General features: G+C 37.9%; 1 protein-coding gene across 8 annotated transcripts in view; it reads right to left on the bottom strand.

Moving 5' to 3' along the window:
• Positions 1 to 1243: 1243 nt before the first annotated feature.
• LOC140790653 (uncharacterized) overlaps positions 1244 to 17564 on the bottom strand; it is a 54189-nt gene continuing 37868 nt past the window's right edge. For 6 of the 8 annotated variants that reach the window (XM_073140819.1, XM_073140824.1, XM_073140820.1 and 3 more), the window contains 8 exons: positions 13309 to 13407; positions 4671 to 4888; positions 4467 to 4581; positions 2819 to 2950; positions 2626 to 2733; positions 2318 to 2439; positions 2138 to 2236; positions 1244 to 2058 (listed from right to left, as the gene is read on the bottom strand). In XM_073140819.1, the coding sequence (XP_072996920.1) occupies positions 1722 to 2058; positions 2138 to 2236; positions 2318 to 2439; positions 2626 to 2733; positions 2819 to 2950; positions 4467 to 4581; positions 4671 to 4888; positions 13309 to 13407 (1230 nt within the window). In that variant the 3' untranslated portion in view covers positions 1244 to 1721. The remainder of the gene's footprint in view (positions 2059 to 2137; positions 2237 to 2317; positions 2440 to 2625; positions 2734 to 2818; positions 2951 to 4466; positions 4582 to 4670; positions 4889 to 13308; positions 13408 to 17564) is intronic. The other 2 variants (XM_073140821.1, XM_073140827.1) reach the window with 2 other exon arrangements.

The raw sequence follows: 17564 nt of genomic DNA, 5'->3' as shown, positions 1-17564 counted from the left end.
GCGGGAGGCCTTTCACCCGTCGCCACAGGTAGTCGACGATCAACTCCTTGTCATACGGAAGAAAGTAGAAACCGAGCTCCTCCAGCTTCATCGATGCCTTCTTCTTCTTCTTGTTCCTCCTGTTCTTGGAAAGTTGAAGAAAGACGATCGAAGGGCCAGAATATTGATCATGCAAGTTTGGTAGGCGTTGCGGTCCTTTATATATACCAACCAAGGATTCGGGAAACTACCGAATCTATCTTTCCAGGTGGAAGATCATTAGTACGGAGATTTGGAAAATCTTATCTCATCTGATTAAAACTATTAATGTTGTAAGGATTGAGATAAGTTGGGATTACATCTAAATCTTTATTACAGATTCCACAGCTAACTTGAATTACGCTGATCTAATCTATCTCATTTACATAAATACCTTCCGTAACTATTATTACTTATTCACTTCTAGCTATGAAAGCACTAGACTAGTAGATTTCACATGTAACTCAACTTTTTTTTTTAATGTATACCCTTTTAAAATCTCTTTCCATGCATATCCTCTCAAATTAATATTTACATTATCTCCTTTAAAATTTAAAACCCTTATAATTTTTGAATGGAGATCTTTTAAAACTTTTTCTCAATATAAGGAACTCTTAAAATTTCATTAATTCTACTATAACATAAATCCTTATTTTTATTTTTACACATTCTTTTTAGTTAATTGTATTTATACTTTTCATATTTTAGGTGCTAATAATCTAAACTTATATTTATCTTTTTTTTTTTGGAAAGACATAAATTCATTAAAAAAAAACTAAAGAATATCTATGAAAAAACTGTGGCTTACATAAGTAAAATTTAAAAGGGTATGCATCTATTTCTCTCCCTAAAAAAGGGCATGGATAATCTAGAGGGGGAAAAGGGTATGCATCTTTTTCTCATATTCTTTTTTCACTTTATATCACATAAAAAAATTATGACATCCTTATTTTAGAATGTTAGTGAACATAAGAATAATTATTTCTAAATTAAAGGCCTAATTTTAGAAATAATAAATAAGAATATCTATCCTGGAATTATCCATGTTCCTAGAGTAAATGAGGATGTCGTCGTAGTTGTTATTCCCACCTGAGAAGAGTCACGATAGATCAGGAACCACTGTACTAAAAGGGCAGCATCAACTGCTCTGTTGGTTAAGATACCTGAAAATAGTAGGCTTTTATCCAAAGAGGGGGAAAAAGAGAGAAACTGAGGCATCTGAAAATAGTACAAATAGCAAAAGAACTGCATCTTAATCAAAGCCTGACACGTCTTCAAATCAATCAACCATCCATTACAAACTTAAGAGTATTAACAAGGAAACAAGCCATGGTGTATCTTATATGCAAATAACCATTAGTCCAAGAAAAATAGGCTTGCAAACTATGGTTACAGTGAACTACCAACTTAGACAAATCCTGACAGAACTACTAGCAAGAAAGCCGAGTCTTTAGCTTCAAATTCTTAGATCTCCTTCACTAGTTCATGCTTCTCAGCTACTGTTTCATGGTGGTCCACTGTTTGCAGCTACCAGCGAAATATTACAAACATGCTCAAGTACTTTGTGGTTCATTATTAAACAATGCCACTTTAAAAACCAAGGAATCCTTGTGGTTCCTTAATGTCTCAAGGACTGACTTGATTGTGGTGAATCGGTAACCAAAGCATAGTGTAATCATCTAAGCATAGTGCCATCATGTGAATCAATTGCCTCCACTAGACGATCCGTTATTTTGGTAGACAGTGGAACTTTTGTGACCTTCAATTTCCTTCTCGATATTATGGTCCCCTGAGCCACCTAATCTATTCATAATGTCTGAACCAACAATATGTAAGGTTTTACTTTGTGAGTAGCTGTTGCATGCCGTTGAACCACAAGAAGCATCAGCAACCCTACAATCATTTAAATCTATCTTTAACTTCTTTGCCAGGGTAATTTCCTCATCATTACAATCAACTGTACTAGCTGGCCGGGGCACATGCCGTGCGGGCCGGTGGTCATCATGGTCCATACCTGTGGCATGGCCAAGCTTTCTTGCACTATCAGATATGAAGGAAACAAGTAAGCTTAACTATTCAGGAAAAAGTCATTTTGAAAATACACATTGCTTAGGGATACCTTAGAAATGTGCAGTCAACTTTCACCACATTAGATAGACTAGCCCCATCATTTTGATTTCTCACACATGAAACATGTTTAGCAGAGTCTGCTTCATCACTGTATAATACAAATATATTAACTCCAAAGTTATCGAAGGACCATACTACACTAGCAGATGGGATACTAAGTAAGAACAACCTTTCCTCATCAGAATTGTCATTTTCTTCATCTTCTCCTTCATGGTCCCTTCTACCAATCCTTTCTTGAATGTCTACCATGGTTACTGTGCCACTTGTGTCACAGTTATCCATAGACTGGAACTATCAATGAATTGGAAAACAATAAGTCCAAGAAGAAGAAAAATGTTATAGCATATCCAACAAAACACAGCAAACTATAATTTATCTAGATATGTTTTAGCAAATTATGCACCATATTTGTATCGTTCTAACTTTCAACTTTTACGGGGAATCTGTTATTTAGATCCTACACAAAAGGAGATTCACCTCCTCATATTTGACTATCCAGGACTGAATGCTCCTCAAATGCTCAAACTTTAGTAGTTGTTTCCAAAAATTATCTGCAATATATTTGAGTAGCAATCTGAGATTGTTCTGCATTAGTACAACAGAGACAAGAGATTAGAACTCAAGGTTGATCTGAAATGCAGTTGAAGATTTTGACAGAATACAACATTACCTTCTGGATGTACTCAAGTAGATCAAGAACTCCTGAATGCAGCATATTATAGCGATTACCATTTTCAAGGAAAGCCTCAATGACTGGTTTCAAAAGATTTCCTTTAACAATCTGGTGAAGTAGAAGCTCATTCTAGAGAATTGAACCAGTTTCCCTTTTATCAGACTCCAGCAATAAATAGAGGTAACACTTAGTAGATGCAAATGAAAGATAACTTATTAATACTCAAATGTGATTCATGACATCTGTAACTACAAGAATCTAACAGTCGAATGTGATTAAGAAAGAGAAAATTATGATTAACACCCTACATTTTGACTATATCACAAATAAAGTTATCTCTTTTCATTATTTACAAATAGAGCCCTCTATTTGCTGAAAAGTACCAAGCCACACCCACCATTTGATATTATTAATTTAATTGAACCATCAGGTTAATTTAGTTATTGAACCAAATTAAGCCTTTAAACACTAAAATTGCATCCAAATATCAAGTCTTACAATATTAACCAATCCAAAATTATGGACTTATGGTTGTTTAATCTCAAAGGTCATATTACAGGAGTAAGATAACAGTTATTTAGAAAATATAAAAAATATCATTCGACATGGACAAAATATTCTACCTTTTATTCCACACCATTAGATTCTTGTTAAATTAAACTTAACTCAAAGCGTTACTCGATATATTTTAGCAAATAGGAGGACTTAGTTATGAACAATGAAAATAGAGGATTTTATTTATTATATAGTCAAAATGTGTGGTGTTATTTGTAATTTTCTCTAAAAATGTATAAGAGACCAGACTGGATTATGCTTCAGATAGCAGAGAGGTTAATCCAAATATATTCCACAAGGAAAAACTAAGACGACTATACTACTATCTTGCTGTCCTGTAATTTTTTAAAGCCATTAATGGACAACCTGAAATAGCTTTAATTTCCTTCACTTTTTTGTTAATTCGTTGATAAAAGATACTCTCACGCGCCATATAGTTTCGTTGACTGAACAAACTCAGAGCGAACTACTCCACTAACAGAACAAAAATTGCGGTGAAATATTGTGCTGCATTGTAAAAAATGAAGGTGCACCGGAGATGAGCATCATTGTCAAACTAAGTGATGCCACTGAAAAACCAAAATTGCCTGCCAATCAAGAACTTAATTGGTTACTTGCTAGAGATGCAGAATTAAGAAACAATAGGATGTAAACTAGTTTTGCATGACTATTGTAGGAATATAACTCTGCAATGCCATTATAATAATATGACAGTTTCTATATACCACATTTTAATAAATCAGAAAGATAGTAACATAGTATTGTCTAATAGTGTTTGAAGTTTGAATCCTATGAATTGTTGGTTCTACTGAGAGAAATTGCTAAAGCATGTAAAATAACCACGTCTTAGGCAGCCTAAAGAAATAAATTTTCTTCTTGAGACCAGCTGAAACTTTCAAAGCCTGAGAACAAACAACAAGATATGTACATCCAAGAAAGACAACAAGATTTCTTTTCACTCTGAATGTTTAATATAGATGATTAGATTAATCAGTTAGCTCAGACTAATTATTAAAAAACAAGAAAAATATATGTACTTTCAAATTATTATTATAGAGTGCACCTACGAATAAAGAGACCAAGCACTTACATTATTGGAGATAATAGTGCGCATAAAACGAACTGCTGCCACAACCAGAAACTTTTCTCTTCTGTGAACTAGGTATAAGACTTTTTCTATGGCATTATTCAACAGAAAGTAGTTCCTGTAATAGAATTTGCAAGCATATTTAAGTAAGAAAAAAAAAATCATTGATAGAGGTAGTAGAAAGCCAAAGGTTGGGCAGGACATTACGATATTCTGTTGGGGTGATGAATCACACAGAAACATAGCAGCTCAGATATAGACAATAAAATTTCAGGCTTAGCTGTAGCACAAGATTGAGTTCTTCTACCAATGGCAAATGGTTTGGCCACTATAGTGGAATTGTTTTTCGGAGGACATGATGATGCTATAACATCTATTAATTGGTCTAGATACTTTTCATAGAAAATCTCTATAGTTGTGTACTTCTGCAACAAGAAAAAGAAAATTACAGTAACTAATAAAGTGAATTTAACATGATAAAAGATAATAATTTGACAACATATTTGAAGGAGAGAAGATGAAAAATGAACCTTGCAAGGTTATATCAAGAATACAATTTTCAAATAGTTCAGAGCAGAAAAAAGTTTTAGCAGATACAAATAGATATTTCAATAGGCCTCATTGTCACCTGAGTTAGCAAGCCTGAATAGGGTGCGGTACAGATAAAAAAACTTAAGACAGTAACCCTCCTTGTGTGTTAGTTCTTGCAATAAATCAACAAACCATGATTTTAAGCTAGGTTCAAAATATCAGGATTGTGATTGGTTGTATGAAAAAATGATGCGTACGAGAGGTTCTGACCCAACGGAGCCCTATCAAGTAATACCTGTCACGACCCAAAATAGGAATCATGACCGGCCATGCATCTCAATATGCTTGAGATGCACGAAGCCTTATTAATACTCTCTAAAGTGTACGATGACAAAAAAAAAAATGAGAATGTGCTTTATTAAATTTTATAACTAATTGCAATAAAAATATAAAACAATGTTAATGTTTTTGAGTCTCTAAACTAAATAAATAAAATGTCTAATCTAAATCATAAAATCAAAAAGCGGAAAGGTAAATAGGTGAATCCTAAGTGGAGGTGAAGTCCGGGTACATCTCGCTCAGTCGCCTCGTTGACTATTACCTGAAATAAATACAAAAACAATAGAACCCATGAGCCAACAACTATAGCTCAGTGAGTGGAATCCACTCACTAACCAAATAAATTTTAATTCATATTAATGTTGAATAAATTAAACTAAAAGCAACAATATCCATCACAATATGCAATAGGCATGCTCTCTAAATAATAACAATGATAACAATAGAGAGAGATGTTACAACTTGTAACCTTACATGTTTTCAACATATTAACATCTTTTGATATTTATACTGTCATATGTCTCAATGGGTCTAAACCCTGTGGATCCACATCAACTAGAAGTCACCTCGAGATGACGCTCGGGACTTTTCTTCATAGCTGATCCGGTTAGGATCATCAGAGGGTATCATCCTGTGATTAACACACTCTGTCTTTTCCTCTAACCATTGAGAGAAGTTAGAGTCACCTAGAAATTTTTCTCATTCATCCTAGGACTGTTCCCTAACCCCACCAGAGTCACCTAAGAAAGTCACCGCAGTGATCTAATTTAGGACTTTCTCCTGGACTTCCAAATAGACTTGAGTCACCACAGAAAATCGCAAACGATTTATATCAGGACTGTTCTCTAAGTCGTATCAATACTAGTCTCATTTTTCTTTTCACAATTTTCAATATTTGCACGAAGTATGGTGATGCACTGAATATAATAATTAAATGCACACAGAAAATAAAACAATTAAATTTTCGCACGTACGGATGAAATAAATAGATTTGCACACAGAATTTGCAGCAATTTAATTTTTACACATAAGGGTGAAATAAATAATTTGCACACAGAAAATTTACATGGTCTGACAAAAATACGAAATACAATAAAATAAACATGTGAGTGAACCCACTCACCTGAGTCTAGGCAAGACAACCGAAATCTCAAATCTCTAGCTCACGTACTAGAAATCACCACTTTAAATAATAAATAATATTTAAATTTTTAATTTGAATAATATCAATATTTCTAAAATTTAAAAAAAATAAAACTAAAAGAAAAACTAAAATGGGTTTAACCCACCCATTGGACTGGGCTGGGCTACTGCTGGCCCGGCCCATTCCAAAAATAAGGCTAATCGGGCTGGGCCAAGGCCCAGCCAAGAAAATGGATTAGGCTGCGGTTTAGTCCGCAGCCTATCCAATTTAATTGGTTCGGGTCGGGTCTGTGGATCCGAAATCCGAATTTAAAAGAAAAGGGGGTTGGCTCGGGTTAAACTCGAGCCCAACCCATCCCTTCTCTCTTCTCGTGTCCGACACGAGGAAGGGAGAAAGCTAGAGAGAGTGGTCGCCGGCGGCGGGTCATGACCGGCTCCCTCTCTCTCTCTCTCTCTCTCTCTCTCGTGGTGGAGGAGAACCCACTCACCGACGGCCGACGCCGAGGCCGACGTCGATTGGAGCCACGAGGGCTCCCTAGAAGATATCGCCGACACCGGGCTTGGAGCACGAAGCTTTCGGTGACGATGCCGTTGCGACCCGAAGCCGCCGGCCGGCCTGATTTGCCGAAGAAGCCGAGAACCCCAATTTTAGGTATTTTCGATTTACCCCTTTAAATTTAAATTAAACTAGAGGGATGAGAGAGGGCTCACTGGGGAGGAGTGGTGGTGGTCCCAATTTCCTCCGGCGATCCGATCCCACAGTGACGACTCCGACGGTGAGAAAAGAAAGAAAACGGTGGAAGAGAAAGAAGGCGGGGGAGGGGGTTGAGGAGAGAGAGAGGATTAGGGTTTAATTTATAGATTAGAAGAGGATTAAATCTAATCCGATTCAGATTAGATGAAATCCCCCCTTATCAGCGCCTCATCGCGTGCTGGAGAGGGAGAGGGGAAGGCTGCACGTGTAGAGCACGTGCACCCTCCTCTTTCAACCCCTAAATTTTTTTTTTTAAATTTTTTATTTTGTTTCTGGTTCTGACAATAACACAGCAAGATATTGGTGGAAATAAAGAAGAAAACAAACCGCCTGGCTAGACTTGAGAGAGAAGAGATAAGAGATAAGAGAAGAAAATACTTTTATTGCTTGCCCTAACTCACATAAAAAAATCTATATATAGTCTCTCAATCAGACTAGTCACTTAAGGAGTTTTATTGCTTGCCCTAACTCACATAAAACAACCTATATATAGTCTCTCAATCATACCAGTCACTTGAAGAAAGGAAACAAGCTAAATCCTAATCAAACTTTGAAATAAATAAACTTAGTGTTTGTCGGGCGTTCGAATGGTATGGGAGGCATCTGAATGCATCGTGAATTTCCCGGGCAAACCAGACTAGCGTTCGAATGCTAGGGAAGTCATTTGAATGCTTCTAGAAGGCCCTTTTCTCTTAGGAGATGGCGTTCGAATGTCAGACCAAGCGTTCAAATGAGGCCTATAAATAGCTTTCCGCATTGTTGCTGCCTCCTCCGCTTTTCCTCTAACAGTCCAGTGCTTCCGTTGATAAGTAGACTGGAATGAAATGATAGACCTCCTCTATTCCTATCACTCCCCTCCCCTTGATGACAAACCTTGTCCTCAAGGTTCAAATGTAGGGCCTCACAACTTTAGCTATTCAAAATCTTTCCACATAGCACCCTTTAATGACAATTCTTCCTCACTATCCATGATTGTGTGGAGGAACAATACCTTGACATAAGCCAAGAGGCAGATCTTGTGCCACTCCACTAGGTCGCATAAAACTGGCATGCATCCTGGCTCCCAAGACTGGAGTCATCTCCATTATCATCGTCAAGAATGCCCTCCCATTATAACTCATCATATGTTGTATCGGGTTTATTTGCGCTATTCGAAAGACCATCCCTTCATCCTTTTGCAACCGGTACTTTTTCCCCTTGTGTTGAACTCCATTGTTAAACTTTCGTAGTTAAAGACAATCATTTCCAAACTTATTCCCGTTAGCCACCAATACAGAAAACGGGGAATCTGGCTCTGGCTTACTCTGAAGCTCCCAGATGATCAACTTGCTCATAAAATTATAATTGTTCCCACTAATCAACATTGACACCGACCTTCCTTCCAAAGATCCTATTATCCGCAGGGGCCGCGGTATCATACACTTGGATAAAGCATGCAAGGTAACCTCCGATGGTTCCACCACGTCTTTAAAGGTGGCTATGGTAGTCTCCACATCCTTCATCTCATCAAAGTCTGAATTAGCTATGAGAACGAATAGTTGTCCTCTGTATTGGTGTTTGTGGACGAACTTCTCGTCACAATTAAAGCACAAGCTTTCTTCCACTAGCTCTTGCATCTGCTCATAAGTCAAATGCCGAAAATTATTACTCAACAAAGCTGTAGGTTGTACAATGCCTACTGGCTGAGCCCTTGTTGATGTCAACCCTGAGGTCGTGCTTTCCGTGAGTAGTGTCAAACTCAACCTTGCGGTTGGCGTGGTTGTACCCCAATCAGCCCTATATCCATCTGCCCCTCACGAGTCGATCCTCGTGCATCCGTGCTAAGTCCATGGCATGAGCTATCATTTGAGGCTTGAAAGGTTTGACTTCTAGTTATGTCTCCTCCTATAGTCCTTTAATAAAGTAACCCAACAACACAGACACCGTCCATCCGTAGACTCTTGAAGCCAGTTTCTCGAAGTCGTTTTGACCATCTATTGCAACTTCTTCAAGGCTTCATCAAAATTATCATATTCCGATGGTCCGAACCTCGATGTCAACCCCCAAGTAAACTTAGGCTATTCTACCAACTGGTTCACTTTCTTAAACAGTTAAACTATTGGAACAATGGCAAGGCCTCATCTTGCAAATGAAATGCAGCAAGCCTAATCCTCTCCCCTGATTGCGTCCCTTGGTAGGTGAAAAAATTGTTTTGCCTTGAATATCCATAGTATAGGATCTTTGCCCAAGAGTTTTGAAAAATTCTGGGTGATTTGGGGTTGAACTGCCCCAATCTGGCCTCCTTTCGAATCCCCTTGCCGAAGCAGTTATCAATCTCCCTTCATCCTAACCAATATCTTTGTGATACGAAATATCTGATCCTTCATTTCCTCCATGTTGGTATTTATTATTTGCACGGCCTCCCCATGAGATTATTTCATAGCCTGTTGATAAAGAGACAACTCCAACGCATTGAAACGATCCTCAACCGACATCACTCGTGTCTTCGACATCTGTCCAATGTCAACCGACCACATAAGCTCTGATACCAATTGATATGTTTTAACCCGACAGAGCCCTATCAAGCAATACCATAGCAAGATAAAAATGAAAATAAAGAAGAAAACAAACCCTAGCCCTTGGCTAGACTTGAGAGAGAAGAGATAAGAAAAGAAAATACTTTTATTGCTTGCCTTTAATAACATAAGATATCCTATATATAATCTCTCAATCAAACTAGTCACTTAAGGAAAGAAAACAAGCTAAACCCTAATCAAACTCTGAAATAAATCAACTTAACGTTCGTCAGGCATTAGAATGGCCTAGGAGGCATTCGAATGAATCGTGAATTTTCCAAGCAAACCAGACTAGAATTCGAACGTTAGAAGGTCGTTTGAATGATTCTAGAAGGCCTTCTCTCGAGAAATGTCATTCGAACGTCAGACTAGGCGTTTGAATGCTTGGCCAAAAAATTCCTACGCTGTTGCTGCCTCCTCCGGTTTTCCTCTAACTGTCCAGTGTTGCTTCCGTTGATAAGTAGACTGGAATGGAGTGACTAGACCTCTATTCCTATCAACGTATCGGCCATTTTGGCCTCAAATACCAGATTACTTTTAATTATATAAAAATTATTTTAAAATACAAAAATCTTAAATTTTTTAGAAAATGATAAAAAAAAATTGCTGGAATAAAAAAAGTTCACTCTTTATCTCTATCTTCCACACACTCTCTTCTGCTCACTCCCAATCCCACTCCCTCCTACTCAATGTCTTCTCAATCTCTCATTGTCAATTAGAGGACCTCCCACTTAGTCGCTCCCTCTCTCTTACTCACTCTTGCTCTCGTTGTTAGGACCAGGAAAAAAAAAAAAATTGGGTTGAGAGAGGAGGGTGCACGTGCTCTGCACGTGCAGCCCCTCTCCTCCTCTCCCTCTCCGGTGCGCAGCGGGAAAGAAGGGATTTCATCTAATCCGAATCGGATTAGATTTGATCCTCATCTAAACTATAAATTAAACCCTAATCTCTCTCTCTCTCTCTCTCTCTGCTTAATGCTTATAACCCCCAGCCCTCTTCTCTCTCTCCTTCCTCCCTTCTGTCGCTTTTTCCTCACCGTCGGAGTCGTCGCCGTGGAATCGGCCAGCCGGAGCGTCGCCGGAAGAAATTGGAACCACCACACTCCTCCCCGGTGAGCCCTCTCTCATCCCTCTAGTTTAATTTAAAATTTAATAAGTAAATCCGAAATACCTAATTTGGGGGTTTTCGGCCTCGTCGGCAAATCTAGCCGACCGGCGGCTTCGAGTCGCAGCCGCTACCTCTGAAAGCGCCTTGCCGTTGGCCTCGTGCCGTGGGCAGTCACCGTTGGAGCCCTCGTGGCTCCGGTCGCCGTCAGTCATGGGATCGACCGCCGTTCGCGGGTTCTCCTCCACCTCGCGAGGACGGCGGCACCGTATGGGTGTTGAGATGCTGGGGGTGCGGCCGCGAACCTTCGCCGTGGCGGTCGCCGCGTCTTCCTCTTTCTCTTCTTCATTCTCTCTCTTTTCCTCTCTTTTCTCTCTCTCTCTTCGGTTTGGGAAGACAGGACTCGGGTTGCCCGAGTCTGATCTTCTCCCTTTTAGTGTTGGATTCGGGTCGGGTTGGATCCGAATCCAAGGAACCTGACCCGGTTCCATTATCTATTTGGATTGGGCCTTGGCCCAATCCATTTAAGAATTAATTGGGTGGGCTGCGGGCCAACTGCATCCCAGCCCAATTGATTTGAGCTTATTTTAGCCCAAATTAATTATTCTTAGGTTAAATTGTATAAACATTTTTAATAATTGTTTTAATTAAAAATGTTATTGTTATTTATTATTTAAGGTGGTGATTTTTAGTACGTGGGCTAGAGATTTGAGATTTTGGTTGTCTTGCCTAGACTCAGGTGAGTGGGTTCACTCACATATTTATTTTATTGTATTTCGTATTTTTGTTAGACCATGTAAATTTTCTGTGCAAATTATTTATTTCACCCTTATATGTAAAAAATTAAATTGTTGCAATTTCTGTGTGCAAATCTATTTATTTCATCCGTACGTACGAAAATTTAATTGTTTTAATTTCCTGTGTATTTAATTATTATATTCAGTGCATCACCATACTTCGTGCAAATATTGAAAAATTGTGAAAATAAAAATAAGACTAGTATTGATACGACTTAGATAACAGTCCCGGTATAAATCGTTTGCGATTTTCCGTGGTGACTCAAGTCTATCTGGAAGTCCAGGGGAAAGTCCTAAATTAGATCACTGCGGTGACTTTCTTAGGTGACTCTGGCGGGGTTAGGGAACAGTCTTAGGAAGTATGAGAAAATTTCTTAGGTGGCTCTAACTTCTCTCAACGGTTAGAGGAAAAGACAGAGTGTGTTAATCACAGGGTGATACCCTCTGATGACCCTAACCAGATCAGCTATGAAGAAAAGTCCCGAGCGTCATCTCGAGGTAATTTCTAGTTGATGTGGATCCACAGGGTTTAGACCCATTGAGACATATGACAGTATAAATATCAAAAAGATGTTAATATGTTGAAAACGTGCAAGGTTACAAGTTGTGACATTTCTCTATTGTTATCATTGTTATTATGTAGAGAGCATGCCTATTGCATATTATGATGGATATTGTTGCTTTTAGTTTAATTTATTCAGCATTAATATGTTTTAAAATTTATTTGGTTCGAGTGGATTCCACTCACTGAGCTATAGTTGTTGGCTCACGAGTTCTATTATTTTTTTTGTATTTGTTTATTTATTTCAGGTAATAGTCGCCCCGGATTCCACCTCCACCTAGGATTCACCTATTTACCTTTCCGCTATTTTAGATTTTGTGCTTTAGATTAGAAGATTTTATTTTATTTTAGAGACTCAAAAATATTAACATTGTTTTTATTTTAATTGCATTTAGTAATAAAATTTTAATAAAGCACATTCTCATTTTATTTATTTATCTTGTCATCGTATACGTAGAGAGTATTATTAAGGCTTCGTGTATCTCAAGCATATTGAGATGCATGGCCGGTCATGATTCCTATGTCGGAGCAGAGAGATAGATGGAAGTGGGTCGCTAGAGAAAGAGAAGAGAAATGAAAAACCCCAAAAAAATTGAAAAGAAAGAGAAAAGGTAAGGCATTGGAATGCAGTGTTAGAGGAGGAGCTCACTAGACTTCTAGTTTGATGGATCAGTGTTGAAGAACTTTGCCGAGCTCGCCGAGAGATAAGGTGCGTCTCATACTAGTTTCTTTCTAGGATGAAGCAATAAAAGTACCTTTTTGCTCCTTTAAGTATGAAGTTTGATGATAGTCTACTACTCTCAGAAGTCAAAAGGTATGTTGTTTGGAACAAATCTAGGAATGAAGGGGAGAAAGCTACTTTATGCCCCTTCTAAACACTGCTTCAGAGTCCAGACTAGAGCTATCATGCTTCATACATGAAAATAGAACCACCAAAAGAAACATAGTAAACATCAAAATTGATCTTACGACCACATAAGAATGTATGAAAATAGAAACATTTCACTACTGAATAAGAATAAATCATTTTAAAAAGGTGTTTCTTTTTACAAATTTTAAGCACCTGCGATTGAGAGATTATGTATGAGCTCATCAATATTTTCATAATTTCAAGGAATTCAATATGCACGTCCTGGCCGAAGTCTGCTATTATACCTTTTACCTGAAAAACACGTTAGTTACAATGCCCTTCTTGGGTATAACAGAAATTTAATTAAAAAAAAAAGATACTCCTGCAATATATTGTATTCTCACCTCTTAGGCTACGTGAATTGCACAAACACATAGCCTAAGGGGTGAGAATACGATAATGAACATATTGAGGCATTCTCAATGAATGTAACCGTATGCAAAAGGATACCAAGGAGAGAACTGCTTAAAACTTCACTAGATTACATGTGTGGCACCATATACACAGTATGTACATATATTTGATAAATTAATCTATTTATCATGATGCAATGTAAAATGTTTGTAATTCCTTTTGGGAAAAGAAAAGACTAGTGCATTTTTGCTGTTGTCTTGGCTTTACCAGAAACAGCATGTTGTTAATTGACACTCCTGCAATATATGCAAAACCTATATCACACCTAAATTGCATTGTCAATATTCCCATATTATAAGCATGAATTACTAATCGCTGATTTTCATTTCTCGTACATGATGCTTAAGAACAAATCCGGAAGTTAAACTCCCTAGCTAGTCTAAATGTTTAATCTATTAGAGAGCAGTGATTTTTATCTTTTATATTCTTAATATTCTCCTCACTGTTGAGCCTAACAATTTTGAGAGACCGAAGAAGTGGACTGGGGTGGAGGTTTCTTTATATTTGAGACCTTATCTTTTCACATATTTTAGTTCACACCTTGCATTCTTAATAATTTAAGAGTTAAAACATTTACCCCTCCGTGCTTATGCCTAAAATTATTTTATCCTCTTCTCAAACCAGTCCCTTTACATACGACTAAAGCGAAATCATCAGTCTTTTTGTCAAAGTTAATGAAATGTGTCTAAATGACCAAAATGCCCCATCATGTTTATTAGGCAAAATGGATGGGTTTGTGATATGATTTTTTTAACCCATATTTGTCTTATCTGTAAGAACAAAAAAAAGGCTCACGTGCACCGCACTTGCGATGAGGAGGAAGTGGCCTCAAAATCCTAAATGAAATCAGGATTTGCCCTATAAAATAAAACCTTAACCCTAAATTGGGGAAAAAGCCAAACACCCCATCCTCTTTCTCTTTTTCTCATCTTCTTCTTCTTCTATTTCTCGTCAAAGTTGCGTCCTCGGATCGGCGCGTCGGAGCACTGCCGGAGCAATCAGAATCGCAACTCGACTCGTCGGTGAGTTTTTTCTCCCCCCTATCCCACAAAGTTAAGTTGAAAATTTTAGGGTTAATGTAGTACCTTGGTTTTGGGCATTTGTGACCTATCAGTAAGATTCATCGGTTGGTGACTTTAACTCGAAGTTGCCCTTGAGTCCTCATGGCTCAGAAAGTAGTAGAGATGAGCGACGGTCGTAGTAGAAACTTTAACTTGGCATTGCCCGTAGGAGTCACTGAGGTCGCGGGGGTGGAGTGGATGCCTTCGGCTTGGCCCTCTGGTAGAACCGTTGCCGGCAACCTCTCCTTCTTTCTCTCTTTCTTTCTCTCAACGGTCCCTTCGAGACGAGGAAGGCAGACTCGGGCAACCGAGTCTCATCTTCATATTTTTAAGTCAAGGATTTTAGGGTCGGGTTAGATTTCAAATCCAAGGGACTCGACCCGACCCATTTAATTTAGTGAGATTGTGCCTTTAGCCCAATCCATTTAGGTTTTTTTTTTGGATGGGTTGTAGGCCAACTGCAGCCCAACCCATGAATAATAATGGGTTTGGGCCTTAAGCCCAAACTATTTAGTGGGTTTCGTGGGTTGCGGGCCAGCCACAGCCCAATCATTTGGGCTTAAACAAGCCTATTTAAATAATTTAATTAGTTTTAAATTTTAGAAATCATGATATTAGTTAATCAAAATATGTTATTTATTTATTATTAAATGTGATGATTTTTTTTAACCATGGACTAGAGATTTCAGTTGTTTCACTTAGACACAAGTGAGTGGGTTCACTCATGTATTTATTTTATTATTTGTCTTATATTTTGTGCTCTTATCATATCATGTATAATTCGGTGTGCAAATACAATATCATATTTCTGTGTGCAATATTATTCATGCATATAGCCATTTAAATGATCATGAATATTAGTGGAAAACATAATTGATATGTGGTAGGATTTTGAGAACAAACACATGCTAGATAAATTGGTGTATCTCCCTGTGATAACCCAATGTCCACCTTAAAGTTCAGGGAACAAAGCTATATTTGATAAGCATATGATTCGTTTAGGTGACTTTGGCACGATTAGAGAATAATTCAGGGAACAAACCTATTCCTGATCAATATATGATTCATTTGGGTGACTCTGGCGTGATTACAGAAAAGTTCCAGGCTAGATTAGAAAATCTCCCTTAGGTGATTCTAATCTTTCTGTATAGTTAGTGAAAAAGACAGGATGAATTTATCACATAGTGATCCCTCATGGTGACCCTAATTGGATTAACTATAAGAAAAAGACTCGAGCGCACCTCGAGGTGACTTCTAGTTGATATAGATTCTTAAGCACAGTCACAAGTTAAGATAATATGACATTATATTTAATATTGAGAGAAATTCAGTATATTGATACGAACCATGTTATGAGATATGATTTACTTCGTTATTATTTGTACTGTTATTATTATTGTTATTATAAGCATGCTTAGTAAAATTTTCATTTTATATTATTGGACTTGTATTTATTTAAAGTTATGTTATAGATTCAGATTTATTCGATTTTTGAGTGGATTCCACTCACTGAGCTTTATTTGTTGAGCTTTATTTGTTGACTCATGGATTCCCTCTTCTAATATTTTAGGTGCTGATCAATGTAGCGACTGAGCAAGATGTACCGGGATTCATCTCCACTTAAGATTTTACTATTTTGTCCATCGATTGTATAGACATTTTATTCTCAACCATTTGTTATTTAGTTTGATTGGTGACACATTATCGATGACATTGGTGTTTTTATTATTATTTGGTTATAATTACTGGAGTTAGTTGTTCATAATTTAAATTCTTATCATTTTGGGACTTAGAAAAATACCATTTAAGGCTTCGTGTACCTCAAGTGCATTGAGGTACATGGCCGGTCATGATTCTGATTTTGAGTTGTGACAATGTTGGTATCAGAGCTCAAAATTAACTCGCGTGTAAAATGCTACAAGTGTCAAGGTTATAAGCATGTCACTGCAAAATGTGCAAGCCCATATAAAATCAGCTTAATTGATGAGCTCCTTCAGGAGAACCCCAAATAAGAATTTCATAGATATGTTCGCCATCTAGATAAGGAAGAATAGAACTTTGAAGATGAAGGGGAGGAAACCACCATAGGATGCTTGTGATATATGGACTGTACCAAATTGCATGTTGTCAAATGTGCTTTCACTCAGCCTAAGGTCATCGATGATTGCGGACATAACTCCATCTTCCACACATTCACAAATATTAGAGGTAGAAACTGTAAAGTGACTGTGGATATTGGGAGCTGCATAAATGCGGTGTCGTCTATTATTATTTCTAAAGTAAACCTAAAGTTGTTCCATACCCTAATCCTGACAAGGTTTCATAGATCAATGTAACTACGCTAGAGATTAAAGAGCGATGCTTGGTCCTAGTAGAGTTCACTATTTAAAAGGATAAAATCTAGTATGATGTTTTGACCATGGACGTGGGTCAAATCGATCCATATCCGCAACTTAAGTTTTAAACGATAAACCCTCTCCCCTCCCTCGGGCTAGGGCACCCAACGCGAGCTCAGGTGACGACGAGTGGCGACGGCGAGCGGCGACGACAATGGAAAAGGTGTTACCTTTTTCTCTCATTTTCTTACGGCACAACAGGCAAGTGCCGCAGGACGTGCTGTGCCGTGCTGACTGGCGGTCGCCACGATCTGTGCCATCGTTGAGTCAAATTATCCTTAGAACGCCTTGGCTTTTCAATAAATATGTTCATATCTATGGCCATTCAAATATATGTATGTTTGACCACAAGGGTAAGAAGATCAGGATTCTTTCCTCGCAACCTAGAAATGACAGTGCCGAGAAGAAGCCTAACACCTCCAAGTCTGAAAGCATAGTCAACTTGATTAGTGCTAAGAGTGTCGAGCATGAAATGAGTAAAGGAACTCTAATTCTGATTCTTGCTGCTCAAGAAATTCTGAACGAACCTAACAAATCA

The sequence above is a fragment of the Typha latifolia genome, chromosome 6 (assembly GCF_019914945.1).
Source record: "Typha latifolia isolate L0001 chromosome 6, TyphaL0001v2, whole genome shotgun sequence".
Taxonomy (NCBI): Eukaryota; Viridiplantae; Streptophyta; class Magnoliopsida; order Poales; family Typhaceae; genus Typha; species Typha latifolia.
Note: the sequence above shows the minus strand (reverse complement) of the source record. Positions and strands in the feature narration are given on the sequence as shown.